Source organism: Passer montanus, unplaced genomic scaffold, assembly GCF_014805655.1.
Source record: "Passer montanus isolate IOZ18808 unplaced genomic scaffold, ASM1480565v1 scaffold166, whole genome shotgun sequence".
Classification (NCBI taxonomy): domain Eukaryota; kingdom Metazoa; phylum Chordata; class Aves; order Passeriformes; family Passeridae; genus Passer; species Passer montanus.
Window position 1 is genome coordinate 581,754 of NW_024363827.1, and position 18,274 is coordinate 600,027.

The 18,274-nt window shown below is 52.7% G+C and overlaps 1 protein-coding gene across 2 annotated transcripts in view; it reads left to right on the forward strand.

The window, feature by feature from the left end:
• Positions 1-18,274, forward strand: part of NEGR1 (neuronal growth regulator 1) — a 165,373-nt gene that overhangs the window by 101,955 nt on the left and 45,144 nt on the right. The window contains exons 4-5 of one of the 2 annotated variants that reach the window (XM_039703662.1): positions 17-148; positions 17,657-17,777. In XM_039703662.1, the coding sequence (XP_039559596.1) occupies positions 17-148; positions 17,657-17,777 (253 nt within the window). The remainder of the gene's footprint in view (positions 1-16; positions 149-17,656; positions 17,778-18,274) is intronic. The other variant, XM_039703663.1, reaches the window with a different exon arrangement.

Genomic DNA, 18,274 nt, shown 5'->3' on the forward strand with positions numbered 1-18,274 from the left:
GGTTATTTCATTTCAGCCAAGCCCTTCGAGAGCGGGCAGTACCTGGACATCTATGGAATTACCAGAGACCAGGCTGGGGAGTACGAGTGCAGTGCAGAAAATGACGTCTCAGTCCCAGACGTGAAGAAAGTAAAAGTCACAGTAAACTGTAAGTGCTGTTATTTGTTGTTCTCTCGGTGTGGTGCAGAAGGAGAGTCTGCAGCAGCAAGCTGGAGCTGCTGGCTTGGTCACAGTGGCTGAGGGAGCTCTGTGGTGGCCACCTGGGTGTCACCAAGCGAGCTCGAGGTGCAGGCTCTCATTTCTGGGTGATGATCTGAGCAGGCTCTGGGGGCTGCTGTGGATGTTGGGCTGAGCCCTCCCTGGTTTCTCTTGTCCTGGTGGTGCTGTAAGTGGTGTGAGGAGATGAGAAGCTCTGCTTGGGCCCTCGGATGGGGCCTGATCTCCATGGGAGTGTGAGCTGCTCCCCAAGGAGGCAGCTGGGTGCTCCTGCTGCAGGCAGAGGGACACTGCTGTGGGACCCTGCTGGGTGCTGGTGACACCAGCAGCTCTGACCTGGTGGGACTTCCACACCAGGGAGGTGCTCTCAGCTTGGGTCTGAGTCTGGTCTAGCACTCAGCGTGATATGAAGTGTTCTTTTTCCCTCCAACCTGTGAGAAAACTCAGGCAAGACAATGTGAATAATTTCTCTGGTTCATTCTAACAGTTTTCTTTGGTTAACCTCAATTACCCAGCGTGTGATTTGTTTCTGGTTTTGGAGTTGCCGTGGCAGCTTTATTGGTCACAAATATGAGATGTCAGTGTTGTGTCTCCCCCAAAGACCTTGTGCCAGCTGACGTGGGCAGCAAAGCCCCTGATCCCCTGTCACTGTGGGGCCCTGCTGTCACCTGGGGCAGTCCCTGCTGCCCAGAGTGTTCCCATTCCCATGGCACCAGGGCTCCTTGGGCACCAGGGGACAATGCAGTGTCTCTTATTTCCATAACAAGCTGGTGAGAGCAAGGCTTCCTCCCCAGAAATCCCATCCTTTTATTTGGTGCCTGTGGACGTGGGTCGGTGTGGCTTTGGCACTGCTGGGGGAAGCTTGGACTTGATGTCTTGGAGGACTTGTCCAACCTAAATGATTCTGTGAGTTCTTTTCCTCTGCTGCTGCTCTCACCCACTCCTGGTGCCATTCCACGGCTGTGGTCCTGGTGCCATTGTGTGACTATTGCTGGTGCCAGTCCATGGCTGCGTTCCTGGTGCCATTCCATGATGGTGCTCCTGGTACCATTCCGTGGCTGTGTTCCTGGTGCTATTCCATTATTGTATTCCTGGTGCCATTCAATATGACTATTCTTGGTGCCATTCCATTATTGTATTCCTAGTGCCATTCCACGCCTGTATTCCGTGGCTGTGCTCCAGGTGCAGGGAGGTGCTGGCACAGGGGTGCTCACAGCCCACAGAGGCTGTTCAGTCACCCAGGCAGGCACACGGAAATGAGCAGTTTAAATGGCTCTGTGGAATTCAAGCTCCTGGGCTGGGCAGCCCTGCACAAACACGGAGCTGCTGGCACAGGGGCCGTGGCTCTAGTGACTGACAGGGGGTTCATTACACTGCTTGATACACCAGCAGCTACATTTTCACTTAATTTATGGCTGTCCTCCCTGATTTCCCTCCGAAAAAGGGTGGCCTGAGAATCTGCCTGACTCCCAAAAGGCTGGGAGGGGTGGCAAAAAAGGAGAGGAGCCATTGGAGCTGCTGGTTGGTGCTGAAGGAATGCTCCACCAAATCAAGTTAAAATAGATAAGACGTAATCCAATTTCATTTCACAAGTAAATCCTATTAGCATTTTCCATTACATTTTGCAAAGCAAATACTGATTTATAGATTATAATATTGAACCCTGCTTTGAATGAACCAGTGTGTGGATTTAATGTGTCATCTGAAAGCTGGTCTGAAGCTCTCCAGGTGCTACTGTCACTTTGCTCCTTCTCTCCTGCTCCATTACTGTCATGCTTGAAAAATATTAAAGGCAGCTGCTAAATCCTAGAATTTCCAGTAGAGCTGAGGCCACAGCGAGAGGATGAGGAATGGGATGTGTGCCTCAGGAAACTGGCATTTATTTGCATTTATTTCAAAGTGTCAGCTGTCTAAATAAATAGGAAATGTGGATTTAAAGTGGAGTGGCATTGCAGAATTCCCTTTTGTTAGGATAATCCATGTTAAGGGTCAGTCTGCCTGTAATTGTACCTTGGACAGCTCTGTTGCAGCTGGAGCTGTCAGACTTGACTGGATCAAGATCTGGTGGCTTTGGGGAGGGAAAATACATTTTTGCACTCGTTCCTGGGTGGTTTTGTCCGATTTTCAGGCCACTTTTTCCATTTCCCTGGATGATTTTGGGGTCCTCACCTCTGGTTTTGTGTCCCTGAGCCCTCCCCAGGCACAGGCCCAGGGCTGGTGCCCGGGGGAGCAGAGGGGAGCAGGGCTTGGCAGGCACCCCGTGCCCCCCTGAGGCACGTGTGAGCTCTGTGCTCTGTGCTGGGGGCTGTGCCCAGCTGGAATGCCCCAGTCCATTCCTGGGGAGCCTGCTGGCCAAGCCCTGCATTTGCTGAATTCAGCCTTCTGACAAGTTTCTGAAGCTCATGAGGCTGATTGTAGTTCCAATCAGTTGGTTCACCCGAGTATTCACTGCATTGTTCTTTCCTTGTCCTGACCTGGGATACAAAACAAAGGCCTGGGCTCACTGAGTTGGTAAAATCTTGTGTTTGGACTGATTCTGCCCCAAAGCTGGCAGATCCCAGAGCTGGAAATGCTCTCAGGAAAAGGCTGACCCATGGGGTGTCCAGTGCAGGGCTCAGGGTTGGACCATGATCCTCATGGATCCCCTCCAGCTCAGCAGGTTCTGTGATTTAACCCTTTCCTTTCATGCATGGGTTCTGTGTCCTTCAGAAAATCATCTCAGTTTTGATTTTGGGGGCTTTACTGCCAACCTTGTTGGGTTTTCCTGTGCCTCTGGAGCCCAGGTCTGTGTGCTGGGAGCAGGTCCCACATTCCCTGGGACCCTGGGTGGACACCCAGCCCTCCCAGGAGCTCTCAGCCAGCCCGGGGGGAGTTTGGGGAATCTGTTCCAAAGGCAGATCCTGTGCCCCTCCCCTGGGATGCCTTGACCAGGGATTTCTCTGGGATGCTTTGATTAGGAATTTCTCTGGGATGCCTTGACCAGGGATTTCTCTGGGATGCCTTGATTAGGAATTTCTCTGGGGTGCCTTGACCAGGGATTTCTCTGGGATGCTTTGATCAGGCATTTCTGGCAGTGGGGTTTTTCTGATGCAGGAATGTGTGAGTTCTCGTTAGGAATTTTAAGTGGGGTGTTTGTTTTCGCTTGGCCAGGCCGGATTGTGGAGAACAGCTCCCCTCATTAGCATTTCTCCCCTCATTAGCATTTCTCCCCTCATTAGCATTTCTTCGAAGGCTCCTCGCTGTTGCTATGGTGCTTTGCATAACATTATGGATAATGCTGCGATTTTACTTTGAAATCAGACATCCTGTACAAGCCACGCCGGCCTAATTAAATCTGTAACCTTAAATCTCCTGGGGAAAAACACTGCAGGGCTTCAGGCCTGCTGGGGCTGCCAGGCCCCTGGACATGGCACTGGGACCCTCTTCCCAGGAAATGTGACCATTCCTGACCTAGGATCAGCATTTCCTTGGCAAGGTCTTGACTTTGGCTTCAAGAAGGAAAATTGCCTCGGTTAAATTATTAAATATGAAGGCAAAGCCCACATATTTTCTGGAGGCCTCAGTCCTCCTCTGCTTTGGCACCAAGTATAAAATTGCTCAGAGCAATTTCATTTTAATTTCCACTTTCCTTTAATAAAAGAGAGGGGAGGAGGGGGCTTCTCTTGAAGCAGAAATCAAGAACTCTGATTCTTTCTGGTTTTAATAGCTCCGATTTGCAGCTCCATCTTTAAGTTTGGGATTTGGGGTTAAGGTCAGCACTGGCTTCAGGAGCCAAGCTCCACTGCCAGGGGTTTTGCTGCTTCCTCAGGTCTCAGGTGGCATTCCAAAGGGGAGTTTGGCTCTGGGTGGCACTGGGGACTCCTGCAGCTCTGACTCCTGGCTCAGGTTTGGTTCTGTCCATGGAGCAGTGGGGCTCAGTGCCCAGGGGGGTCTGCAGGACATGCCCTGCTCTGGGATGTGCGGGTGGTGTTGGGGATGCTGGGCACAGTCTCCAGGCACCAGCCGTGCCCAGGGCAGGGCTCCAGCCTGCCCTGTGTGCCACACAACTTCTGATTTGCTGTGGCAAGGCAGCCGAGGGTTGTCCCCTTTTGTCTGGGGTTCCTTCCCCCAGCTGCTGTGGGCGTGGGGAATGCAGTGTCCTCCCTTCTCTTTCCACCCAGAAACATCTGCAAGAGAGCACAGCTGGAGCTGTGCTGATGTCCTGACCCTGAAACATCTGCAGGGGAGCACAGCTGGAGCTGTGCCGATGTCCTATCCCAGAAACATCTGCAGAGGAGCACAGCTGGAGCTGAGCTGATGTCCTGAGCGGGGACAGTGCTCCTGCTCCCTGACACGTGCTGGGCAGGGGACAGTGGCACCGTGCAGTGCCAGCCTGGTGACACATTGCTGGGGACAGGGGTGGCTCCTGCAGGGCACAGTGGCACTGTGGCCAGCTGGGAGGGCTGGGGCTGTGCAGGTTCTGCCCAGGGGCTGTGGGTTCTGCAGGTTCTGCCCAGGGCTGTGGCTGTGCAGGTTCTCCTCTCAGCCCAGCTCATCTCCTGCTCAATACTAACAGGGCTGTGCAGATGGGATGCTCTGCAGCTGCTCCAGCCCTGAGAAGTCTCACATTTGAGATACTGCTGCAATTAGAGAGGCTGGGGAGGCTGTCAGGGCAGTGATGGAGGGCACACATTTCCTGCAGCACGTCCCACGCAGCTGGGAGCAGGGAATGGCCAGGAGCTGTCTCTGGGGCTGTGGGTTCACAGAGATGCCCACTGGGCTGAGGGGGGTCAGGGGGCAGCACAGCCCTGCTGGAAATTTGGGTTGTGGTTCAAATCAAGGCCAGCAGAGCTGGGTTTGGCTGCAGCTGCCAGTCAAGGGCTGCCAGCAAAACATTTCAGGTGAAACCAATGCAAATAACAGCTCTGGGTTGTTGGTTTTTTACATAAGATAAAGGTCTTTGGAGAATTCCTGCCATCCTAGAAATTGGAGGTTTTGCTCATGCACAATATCATCAGTTGGGGTATTTTGCTTTTTGGGTTTTATCTTGTTATTTTTGGTCACCATTAGGACTAAATTGTTATTTAGCTCATTTGCAAGCTGGTCTCATCACTGAGAGCCTATCTGAGCTATGTGATGTGCTATCTCATAGCAACACAATGAAAAACAGCTTACACCAATTCGATAAGAGCTGCTCTGACAATTAAAGCCACCTCGATTGCTTGGTGAGGAAGAATGCTGCTGCTTTGAAGAAAATATTTCCCTTACTGGTGGGGAAGGAAGCCTCCTGTAAAGCAATGGTTGTCATTTCATGTCCTTCAGGTGCTTTTATTAACATTTCAGAAGTCAGATTAAAACAATGTAAGTTCAGGTTTGAGACTCGAGTGCAGTTTGGCTCTTGAATTCCTATTGATTTCTTTTGGGGGGATGGTTTGTGCAGAGGTTCTGCAAGCTCTGCGTGGCTGAGCACGGCTCACGTGGAGCGTGGCAGGGCTGCTGCTGCTGTCCCTGCTGGGGCATTGGGCTGGCACAGCCCATCACTGAGCTTGGCACTGCCACGGGAGCTGCTGTGAGGGAGCTGAAGGTTCAGCACTCAGATCTCCCAAAAGACAAGGAGATGGTTTGCACCCTCAAGAGAAACCTCTGCTTGTTCTTCCAGGAGGTGCTGGTTGGGAGCCAGCAGTGCCAGGGTGGGGCAGGTGTGCCAGGACAGAGAGTGCTGCTGTGCCCAGGGTCACAGGTGTGCCAGGACAGTGAGTGCTGCTGTCCCCAGGGTCACAGGTGTGCCAGGACAGAGAGTGCTGCTGTGCCCAGGGTCACAGGTGTGCCAGGACAGAGAGTGCTGCTGTCCCCAGGGTGCCAGGACCTTCGATGCCCAGAGAGGGTGCCTGGAAGAGAGCTGAGCAGATCTAAAGGAATAAAGTAGGGATTTATTAAAAGGCCTCAAAGGATACACCTTGGGCAGTGCAAGAGCCTGGCCAGAGCTCTACACCAAGATGGACAATGGGTCAGGAGTTTTCACCCTTTGATCAGTTTTGGTCCATTCCCACACTGGGGTTCATTGCCCAATTCCATGTGCCAGGACCTTTGATGCCCAGAGAGGCTGCTTGGAACAGAGGCTGGGCAGTGTTAAAGTGGGAATTTATTGAAAGGCCTCAAAGGATACACCTTGGCCAGTGGAAGAACCTGTCCAGGGCTATGCCAAGATGGAAAATGGATCACGAGTTGTCACCCTTTGATCAGTTTTGGTCCATTCCCACACTGGGGTTCATTGCCCAATTCCAGCTCCAGGTTCTGCAGTCCCACCCTCCCAGGCTGCTCTCCTCCATTCCCTGTTGTTTGCACTTTTTGGGCTGAAGCTGCAGTGGCGTCCTTGGTTCTGGGCTGGAAAAGGATTGTTCTGTGGGACTGAGCTGTGAGGAGAGCTGCTGGCATTTATATGGAGCTCAGAGTTATTCACCAATGCAACACAGAGTCTGGGAAATGTGAAACTGCAAAGGCAGCTCGGGCAGGGGAGGTTTGGTTGGGTACCTGGGAATGTTTCCCCATGGAAAGGGTGGCCAGGCCTTGGCAGAGGTTTGGAGTGCCCATCCCTGGAGGTGCACTCAGAGCTCTGGGCTGGGCACAGGGCACAGCTGGGACTGGGTGACTTTGGAGATCTTTCCCTGCCTGATTCTGTGAGATGATGGAGCAGCCGTGAGACACTGCCCCAGAACTGGTGCAAATACTATAATCAATATATCATTGCTGCTGGTTTTTATAAAGACACCTTGTGAAGTTTTCAGGCCATTGCTGGTGAAAGCGTGGGACCAGCCTCTGGATCTGTGGGCAGGAAAATTCATAGCAGGGTTTTTAGGAGGTTTTATCTACCGCCCTGCTCTTGCTGTCACTGTAAAGTCAAAGGAAGGCTCCAGCAGCACTCTGGGCACCTCTGTACACCCGTGTCTGCTGAAGCCTCTCTGGCCCCAGGGGCAGCAAGAATGTGCCCTTCTCCGGGGATTTGGCACTTGAAGGCTTGCTGGGCACTGCCCTCATCCTCAGAGGTGCTGAGATCCCATCTGGGGTGGGTGTGGAGCCCCAGCCCGGGGCTGAGCAGGAGCCCTGCCGGCAGCAGGTGCCTCCTTCCCCTGCCAGCTCTCCGGCCTCCAGGTGATCCCACCTTAAACACCAGCAAAACACAGCTCGGGAACATGGGAGCTTTAATGGAAATGAGTCATCTCTAAAGAGCTGCTGCGTTTGAAGCAGCAATTTGGAGCAGAGCTGTGTTAGACTCCGGGCTAGAGCCAAAATTAATGGAGAGCTCTCGAGCTTCCAGGAGTGTTCCCCTGCCCAGATCACTCTTCAGCGAAAAACAATTACTTAAAATATGTCCTAATAGTCAACAGACTGCAAAGCAATATTTCTCCCTGTAATTGCATTGTTCCTGGCTTCTGTGGGGCCGGGCTGAGCCCTTTGAGGTGATGGTCACAGGGGTCTGAGTGCAGCTGCTGGGGCCACAGAAAGCCAGCTCTGAGCAGTGGCAGCCTCCTGCAACTCTCCATCCCTTGATTTTTTTATTTTATTTTTTTTTTTTTAATCCCAGCAATTGCAGTTTGAAATGGTTCTGCACTAGGAATGTGCTGTAATAATGACATTGTTACAACCTGATTTTGCCTGGGGTTCAAATACCTGCTGTGGTAGCAAAGGTGTGGTGGAGCAGCAGATGGGAGCTACAGGAGCTTTGAGAAGTCTCCTCTTGCTTTTATGGTTTAAAACAAAGCTGTGCTGTGAATGCAAAAGGCAGGACAAGCTCCCAGCATCACTCCTCAGCATCAGAATCCATGAAGCTGCTTCTCTTCTGCTCTCCTCAGATAAAACCAAAGTGTTTTGAGGCTGGAGTGACCTTTTCTGCAGCTCAGAGGCATGGAGCAAGCCCAGGCTCTGTGATGGAAGGTGGTGCCTCCAGGCATGGCCAGGAACATCACAGCCCCCGTGGTTCTGGCTCCTGATTGTGAGAGTCGCTGCTGGACTGGGAGAGTGCAGTTCACTTGGAAACATTCCCTTCTGAATGCTCCATTTGCAGTGCATTTGGAACAAAATGCTGTGAAATGTCAGGGGTGTCATCATCCACGTGTTCTGCTGCTTCTGCACCTGGTGGGACCGGTGGCCAAGAGTGTGGCAGTCACATTTTCTGGAAAAATCCCTTTGCCAGGATTCTTCTCCTGGGAAGCTGAGAAGCCTCAGAGAAAAAGGAAAACAATATTATCTCACTTGCTTCTCCTGTGTTTTGCTGCTTTGGGATGTGGTTGGAGATTGTTTATCCAACAGGTGATTGTTTCATGTGGGTTGTTTTGACTCATTGGCCAGCTGGGGCCAGGCTGTGTTGGACTCTAAAGAGAGTCCTGAGATTCATTAATATCTTTCTAGCCTTCTGTCTGTATCCTTTCAGCATTCTTTAGTGTAGCTAGGTATAGCATTCTTTAATATAATATAGACCATCTTGACTCATTGGCCAGCCGGGGCCAGGCTGTGTCGGACTCTAAAGAGAGTCCCGAGATTCATTAATATCTTTGTAGCCTTCTGTCTGTATCCTTTCAGCATTCTTTAGTATTCTTTAGTGTAGCTTAGTATAGCATTCTTTAATATAATATAGACCATAAAATAATAAATTAGCCTTCTAAGAACATGAAGTCAGATTCATCATTCCTCCCTTCACCTGGGAACCCCGCAAACACAATACAAGAGAGTACTGGGAAAGGGAGAAGTCAGGAGCTGTTTCTAAGGCAGCAATTTCCTGAGCAGGGAGCCCCCAGGCAAAGCCAGGTGTGCAGCCAGGTGTGTGCTCGGGATCTGCTGCGCCTTCCTGAGGAACAGTGGCAGATTCATTAATATCTTTCTATCCTTCTGTCTGTATTTCTTTAGTATTCTTTAGTGTAGCTAGGTATAGCATTCTTTAATATAATATAGACCATAAAATAATAAATTAGCCTTCTAAGAACATGAAGTCAGATTCATCATTCCTCCCTTCACCTGGGAACCCCGCAAACACAATACAAGAGAGTACTGGGAAAGGGAGAAGTCAGGAGCTGTTTCTAAGGCAGCAATTTCCTGAGCAGGGAGCCCCCAGGCAAAGCCAGGTGTGCAGCCAGGTGTGTGCTCGGGATCTGCTGCGCCTTCCTGAGGAACAGTGGCATCCTTGGAGGGGAGGGGCTGTCCCAAGGACAAGAGCCCATCCCCTGGGGGAGCCTGGCGTGTTCCTGGTGCCCAGCACCGCCTCTCCCAGTGGGCTGGGGAGGCCTGGGCACACCTGCCAGAGCCACACCCAGGGGGATTTTTCAGCTTCATTTTCACCTGCAGTTTTATTTTTTATTGCACAGACTCTCACCGGAGTGAAAGCTTTCCTGCCTTCAGCAGAGCCCTGGGGCCGTGGCTCGGGTGTGCCACTGTCACCTCCAGCAGAGCTGAGCCCTTCCCATCAGCTCACATCTGCCAGGCAGATGGGGAGGGCCAGCCAAGCCCTCCCTTCGTGTAAACTGCACTTCTTTTAATACAGAGCAAGAGCTTCGAGACCTTTCATGGCTCCCTCTCATTCTTCATGAGCTACATATGTACATCAGCTCCAACACTCTGTCAGGGAACAGGGGTTTTCAATCAAAAAGACTGTCAGGAAAGCTGATTCACTAACAAGAAAGCTGTCAAGCTGTGACAGCTGCTGTCTTTGCAACCCCAAACAATCTGTTCAGTGCTAACTGTGACTTATGCTTCCATTTATTATACAGCAGTAATGAGTGCTGGCCTCGGCAGGGCTCACCTGGCTGCCTTGGTGGATCAAATCACAGCCGAGCTGGATGGGCTCCCTTCCCTGCAGAACAGCTCTGCCTCTGCCTTCTGAGCTCTCTTCCCAAATTCCAGTGCCAGGCCTTTCCTTGCTTTTGGAGCTCAGTGTGGATCTGGGGATTTCATTACTGCTGGGAGCCAATGACAGCATGATTTCTGATTCCCCCTTTGTGTTGAATAATGGATTTCAGTTTAAACACAACGTGTTTATCCACAGACACGAGTGAAGAAATTTGGGCTGGTGCTTAATTATCCCAGCACCTCCGAGACCACAAGATTCCCACCCTGGCAGGGGAAGGGCAGGACCTGAGGGCTCAGTCCAGGCGTCAGCACTCACACTGCCAGCCTCTAAAATGAAAATGAGCAAGAGCACCTTGACGTCTCCCTCAAGCAAAGTCTCCCAGCTCTGTCTCACCACCCCCAAATCTGCTTTGTGCAGTTCTGGCTGATTATTGCAAGCCTGGGCCGTGACAGAGCTGGGCTGGAGCTGGTTCCTCCTCCCTCCTGTGGTGCACGTTCGGTGCTGCAGTGCACCCCAGTAAATCACCTCCTGCAGCTCTGCTGAGCCACATCCCTCTGTGCCCCTGCACCTGGGGTGCTCCAGCTGTGCCCAAGAGTGCCTGGCCCTGTTCCAGTGGTTTGCCACAGGTGACCATTCTGGGGGCACTCTGGGGCTCCTGGCTGGTTGTGATCCCAGGTGAGGGCAATGAATTCATCTGAGAGCTGCAGGGTGGGAGTTTGGGGCAGGAGCACTGTGCAGGGGGACCCAGCAGGGTCCTTTTCCCCAGGAAGTGCCCCTGGGGGTCTGTCCTGCCCTCGGTGTCTCCTGCCTGCCCTCCCTGCTGCGGTGGGACTGCACCAGGGCTCTGCCTGCCTTCCCCACCCACCCTCAAACCAACCGCTCCTTGGTTCCAAACTTTCTCTCCTTGGAAAACCACCAGCCTGCTGGAGCTCATTTTCCTCTCAGCTTTGCTGCCAAGAGATCTACTTAGTAATTCCTGGAATCGGCTGAAGTCCATTGCTGTTACCTTCCCTGGAGGGAGGGAAGCAGCAGAGGCAAAGCGCTGTGTGTTCCCAGCCAGGCTGGGGGCCAGCTCTCCCTGCTGGCTGGCCCAGCTGTGTGAGGTGTCCCCGTCCCTGCTCCCTGTCCCTCAGTGCCACTCGGGGCTGCTGAGGCTGGTTTTTCCCTGCCAGCCCCGGCGCAGGTGCCGGTTCTGGGGTGCAGATGCACCGAGGGGTTGTGTCTGTCCAGCGTGGCTTGGTCACCTCCTGGTGAGGGTGCTGCTGGCCAGGGGCCTCCGGGGTCTCAGGTGCTCCTGTCCCACTTGTCCCGCTCAGGTTCCCAAATTCCTGCCGGTGGGAAGTGCCCGGAGCAGAGGGGTTTGCTCACTGGAGCATCCCCCTGGGGCAGGAGGGATGTCCTCATCATAGGGCGGGGCAGGAGAGAGGAGAGTTCAGGCAGCTGGGGCAGAACCACAGAGCAGGGACTGTCCTGACCTGGGAGGGGCCCACAGGATCATGGATCCAGCCCCTGCCCCTGCACAGACAGCCCAAACCCCACCCTGGTTATCCCTGGAGCTCTGTCCAAACCCTCCTGGAGCTCTGGCTGTGCCCATTCCCTGGGATAGGCATCTGGGCAGGGCCAGCACCCTCTGGGATGAACCTATCCCCAAATCCACCCTAAACCCCCCTGACCCAGCTGAGAGTGGGGAGCCTGCCCTGCCCCGGGGCTCCAGCAGCCCTGGCTCTGGTGCCCAGTGCTCCCAGTCCGTGCTGGATCCAGATCCCAGTGCAGGGACACGAGCAGCGTGTGGCTGGATGCTCCCCTTGGGGCATCTCAAGGAAGGTTTGTGCTCCCACGCTAGAGCAGCCCCTTTAATGGGGGATCACACTGCACTCACAGGGCTGCCTCAGAGGGGATGGGGGAGAACATCGCTTTGCTGGAAAATAACGGGATTAAAGAGATGCAGCGGTGAGATAACCCCAGGGGACAGAGGCACAAAGCACTTCTTGCAACTTGCCTGCTCTTCTGCAGCTCCCTCTAGGTCTTTGTTTGCTTTGCTGCTTTTTGGGAGGCTTCATTAAGTTCTTTCCTCTTGTTTTTATGCCTGACATACCTGTAAAACAGATTGTCCAGCGTTCTTGTCTGGCAGCCCATGATTTATTAAGTATTATTTTGCGCTGCTGATTTTGGTGTTTTCCACCCACATACCAATCACCCGTGGGTTTCAAGCTTTGTGCTCAGCACAGGGAGGTTTCCTGTCCAAACCCAGAAATGGCACAGCAGGCAGGGATTTGGGGGATCCAGTGCAATCCATGAGCTGGGCTGAGGGAGCAGCACGTTTTGGGGAGTGGATGTGCCCTGTGACATCCCAGACATCCCTGTGACATTCCCAGGCAGGATGTGCCCTGTGACATCCCAGACATCCCTGTGACATTCCCAGGCAGGGAATGCCTGAGGCTGCTCTCTCCCGCGGGGATGGCACCATTGCTCAATTAATCCACAATTAATTCCAACCCTGTTGGAAGGACAGGGCTGGCAAAGGGAAGGCCTGAGTGGGAAAGGCAAAGCTGAAGGAAGGCACATTTAGCTGGGATATTGGAAAGGGAGTCCTGGCCTGGATGGGATTCCCAGAGCAGCTGTGGCTGCCCCTGGATCCCTGGCAGTGCCCAAGGCCAGGCTTGGAGCAGCCTGGGACTGTGGGAGGTGTCCCTGCCATGGCAGGGCTGGTCCGGAGTGGGATTTGGGGGCCCTCCCAACCCAAACCAGCCTGGGATTCAGTGAAAAGCTCAAAAGGGACCCCGTGTTCCATCTAGGACTGAATTCTTCCCCTCATCTCCTGTGTTTGCATATACAATTTATGGAAATGTGTGTGTCAGGATGGCAGTGAGTCCAGGATTCTGATAAGCCATGGAGAAAAGCTGGAATAAATCAGCCTGTAACTTGCTGAGCCCAGTGGTTGTTCCAGCCGTGTCTCTCAAATGTTTCTGCACGGCAGAGAAGGCTCTGACATGAGGAGCCATTATTAAACCACTCCATTAATCTAGGGAGAGGGAGGGCTGCTGCGCTGAATAAATTAGAAAAATTAAATAATCCAGAGTGTCGAAAGCCCATCTTAATTATTTAAAGTACAAGTAACACTGTCTGGCTTGTTACTGCGTTGGTAAAACACTCGGAGGGTGCATATACAGAAAAGAATATATTTGAATATTGCTGATATCTGTTCTTCTGAGCACAAAACACATCTCAGAAAACCCGTTCTCTTACCTGGAATTTTTTATCTTAACACCCTGGAAAGCAATTTCACTAACAAAAGATGGCATTAGGATGCCAAATTAAAAGCTGATGAAAACAGGGAAAATAAAAGATCTTTTTTTTGCCTTGACATTTACAATTAATGCCACAGAAATGTTGGTTTAATCAGACAATATGGGGGCTCGCAAAGGTGAAATTGGAAGTTTCCAGACCTGAATGGTTGTGTAAAAGTTAATAAATTCAGCTCGTAATCATTATGCACATGCTAGTTATAATAATTTACTGTCCATACCAAATCTTTATAAGCATTGTAATTAAATATAAAATGCACATTAGAATTATAATGAGTAATTAGGGCAACATAACTAATGTGCCTAAAAGTCCCGAAGCTCATTAAAATGTTAAAAGAGGAAACCTGCTGGATCTGGAGCACTCCCTGTGCCTGGGGTGCCATGGGTCTAACTCTTCCTTTGGACTTGGGGGGGGAGCAGGTCCAGCAGGTCTCTGGGCTGGTTTTGAGCAGAACTCAGGGGTTAAGTTTGGGTTTCCATGTGAGGCTGTTGGGGAGCTCAGATGTGCAGAGTCAGAACCAGGGACTGCTTTGGGTTGGGAAAGACCCTAAACCCCATCTCATGCCACCCCTGCCGTGGCAGGGACCCCAGCCATAGCCCAGGTCCTGTTCAGCCTGGCCTTGGACGCTGCTCTGTGTGGGGTGACACTGTGTGTGTCCCTGGTGGTGACACCTGTGTGTGTCCCTGGTGGTGACACCGAGCCCTTGGGCACACCTGGCACCAGCTCCGGGGCGTGCTGTGCCCAGTTCTCCTCCCTCCCACCCTTCTGCCCAGACCCCTCCTGTGGGATGCACAGATCTGTGGCTTTGGGGACAATGCGTGGGAGCTGTGGCCAGGGCCAGCTGTCCTCCCAGCCATGCCCACGGGGACAGGCGTGCAGGACATCGGGAGCGCTGCGCAGAGCTGCGCCCCGAGCTCCCACCCCAAAGCCTTTCCCAGCAAGGCACTCGCAGCTCTCAGGGAAATTGCCATGAAGCAGTTCCTGTAACTCATTCCCCAGGCAGAAATGAGGCTTTATTTGAAGTGCCCTGCTCGGCAGGGATGAGCCACGGGAGGGGATTGAACAAGGAGCCACTGTGGGGACAAAAACCTCCGGATCTGAGTCACAGGAGCCAGCCTGCCGACAGACACAGATAATCACATTTTCCCTCTATCATTTTATTTAACCGTTGTTTAGGAGACCTAGAAATGACAAATACATTTTAAATTATTAGTTTTACAGCAGGTTTTCTTGTTAAGATCCCTGTTAGGTTTTATTGCAGTGTCTCACTCGGCTGTTGATTTGTCTGGAAAAAGCTGCCCTGGGAGCTGTGGGGGGCTGGCACCCCTTCCCTCCTCCTGCAGCCTCTCTCAGCTTTCCCCTCCCGCCTTCCCTCCCTCCTCCTGCTCGCTCTCTTTGAGCCAAGGTGTTATTTCCTCGCTGGCTGTTTATTGCTGTTTATGATGGGGTGCTCAGCAGGAATCCCTCCCCTCACACCTGCTCGAGGGGAAGCTTCAGCTGGGGGAGTTTGAGGGAGGGCTGGAGCTGGAGTCTCACCCGTCCCACACCTCCCTTCAGCCTCAGCTTCTTTCTAACCAGATTTCTGCCCCGGGTTGTTTGTCTCTGCCCATTCCAGGGCAGACCTGGGCAGTGTGAGCAGCGGGTTTGGGGTGTGGGATCCCGCCTGCAGCTGCTCAGGCTTCCGAGTCTGGTGGGATTTTGGCTCCCTAATCAGTGCTCCAGGAACACAAGTGCATCCCACAATTTGTCTTTAGGGTAAAAGCCATAAAATAAGCTGACAGTGATAAATCCAGGAGATGGTGGCTCCAACAATCTCCGCTTTGTGTTTCCATGCCTGCACTAACCAGGGATTTCCTGGAGCAGAGAATATTGATTTCAATTCTTGTTCCGAACAAACAGAAGCTGAAATCCTCCTCAAAGGGAGATCTGAGAAAATTTCCTCCTCAGAAGTTTCCCAGTAGTTTCCAAGCCAGCAGCAGAGCCTGGAATTGTTATTTGGGGCTGGGATGCAGCTGGCATCCCCGTCCCAGCTGCCCATGAAGCAGCAGTAAGCTGCAGGCTTTTATGCACCAGCTCATCCTGAAACACATTGTCAGGGACGTTCTGCTTTTGTGTAAAAAACAGCCAGCCAAGCAAGACAAAAATATCCCCAAAACACCAAGGAGAAGGTGAGCAGGCTCGGGGGGAAGCAGCAAGGTGGTGCCTCTTAGAACAGGAGCCTGGGACGTGACTCAGCCTTCACTCATCTCTTACCTACTCTTCCAGCGGTCACATCTCACACAGCCTGAGGGAAGGGGTGGGAATGTTTCACCCGTCCCTGTTGCTTTTATGGAGCAGCAAAAACAATCTGTGTGCTTCCTTATGCAGATTATGAAGGACTCATGCAAATTGCTTGTACATGTATTCTCCCCCCCGATTGTTCATGTTGCTGGGTGAAAGCTGATGGATTTATGGATTGGTTTGTGTAATCATTGCATGAGGGAGCTGGAGGCAGGGGCTGAGTCTGCCTGTCTGAGAGTCTGCTTTAACCCCAGGAGGATGGAAGGGGGAGAAGCAGCTCTGCTTTAACCCTGCTGAAACTCCCGCTCCCAGCTGAGTTAAAATCAGGGGTTGTGCTGGCTGCTGGGGGTGTTTGCTGTCCCTGGCCATGGCAGCTGCACTCCCAGCAGATTCCCTTCCTGTGAGAGGGGGACACGGCCGTGCTGGGAGGGGGGACGAGGCTGTCACTGCCCTGCAGGCTCACAGGAAACATTCCAACCTGTCATTAAAGACCTGCCAAGGACTGGCGCAGGCAGGGTTTGCCCTGGATTTGGGGACAGGAGGCTTTGCAGAGCTGGGTGCAGGGGCACTGCCAGGGTAAAGCACACAAAGGAAGATCCCTCAGAAGGGTTTGGGATGATGCACACAGGATCTGGGAATGCAGGAGGCAGTGCAAAGGACAGGGATGCAGAGATAAGGCTGCACAAGGGTTTAGCAGTGCTCAGACATCGAGTATTTCAGATTTACAAAGCGATTTCACGGGGTATCAAACAGTTTACTGTAATTACAGCAATGCTCAGCTACAGAGCTGGTAGCTGTGCCCATCCATAATCAATCCACACTCAGGTGAAACCAGGTGTGCACCAGATGTGGAAATAGCCTCTCCAAAATCCCCTGTGCTTCAGTGAGGTATTCCCACCCCATCCCTTGGGGTGTGCCAGGAGGAGGGTGGGGATGGCTGGGGGTCACTCAGCACTTTGGGGCTTCCTGTGGCCACCACCCAGCTCCATCCTGGCCTCAACGCAAGGCAGCACCTCCTGGGATTTCTTCCCAGCTTGTCTGGGAGCTCCTGGCAGGGCCAGGCTCAGCTGGGGTGGTCCCAGGGCCCTGCAGCACTCGGGTGGTTCAGCCAGGGCTCCTGAGGAGCTCCTGGCTCCGGGCTGGGGGAGCAGCACCGTGACGTGAGGGGAGCAGAGCGAGGCAGGCAGAGCTCCACGTGTCCATAAACACCTTAGAGCAACATCTGGAGAGCTGCTCGGGAAAAAATAAACAGATTTTTATTTATAAGCTGTGTGGTTTGGTTTTTACAGCGTTTTGATGAGGCACATAAATTATTGTTTAAAACCAGAGAATGTAAAAAGTTCCAGGAGGAGGCAGTTGTTGCCTTTGATAATCTCTTTCCTGAGGAATTTGCTGTGTTTTATTTTCAGCTGGCGGTTCCTTCTGCTGGCAACTGGAAAACCTGACAATTGCTTTTCATCTTTATTTGTGTCTGTAGTTCTAAGCTCAAAAAGTTTATTACTATTTACAATGTTTGCTATTTAAAAAGACAAAATGCACTTACTGAAACAACTCCACATGCGGTGGAATGATGGGAGAGGCACTTTTCTGTGATATTTGTGGTTGGCTCATCATTATGGAGGTTTACTCTGTTAGTTTGAGGTCTCAAGGGTTTGGGGGTGTGTGCAGGCAGTGCAGATCAGGGTGCTGGCCCTGGGGACCTGCCAGACCCTCGCAGTGACAGGGTCCCCCAGTGCTGGGGGCTCCTGTGCCCCTCCAGTGCTCAGGAGTTAAACACTGGTAGCTAATTAAAGAGTGCTGTTAGCTGCGGGCTGTGCTGGGGAGCTGAAAAGCAGCTTTTTGCAGGATTGCTGTCTCCCCATGTCTCAGCTGGGTTTCCCACCAGGCACACGGAGCAGGATGTGCAGTGTGGGACAGTTTCCCTCTGCTGGAGCAGTGCTGAACGTGGCTCAAGCTGGAGAAGAGGGCCGAGAGGAGCTGGGTGACCTGCCTATCCAGATGCCAATGTCCATTTCTTTCACAATTCTTATTTTTCAGTTGTCCCCACAATTCAGGAACTTAAATCCAGCGGTGTGATGCTTGGAGGGAACGGCCTGATCCGGTGCGAAGGTGCAGGAGTGCCTGCCCCGGTCTTTGAGTGGTACAGAGGAGAGAGGAAGTAAGTAGCCACTGCTCGCCCACCCCCCGTGTGCCAGGGCTGCTGCCGGGCTGGGGCTGCCCCGGGGTGCCCATGCCAGCCTGCCCAGCTCCAGCAGCAGTGCTTGGGGCTGCCCCGTGGCCGTGGCTCCTGTTCTGTCAGAGTGCAGTGCAACAGCCTGCCATGGCTGAGCTGCAGGAGCTGCAGCCTTTGAAGGGTGGCAGCCAGAAAAGCACTGGGACAAGCTGCAAAAAGGATTTCTGTTCAATTTGCCCTCCTCACCTGTGAGAGCACGGCTCTGAGGCAGAGTGAGGGGTGCCCTGGTTGTGCTCCCTGGGTGAGCTCTGCAGGTCGCTGCAGCCAAGGGGATCAGGGGGACACTGAACCCTAAAGCCTGGCCGTGTGTTCTGGGCTTGTGTGGGCCCTTCTGGGTCAGCAGCAGCATCTCTGCAGAGCCCCCTTGTTCCACAGGCAGCTTGTCAAACAGGAGGTGTTTTCTTTGGAGCAGGACATTTTGG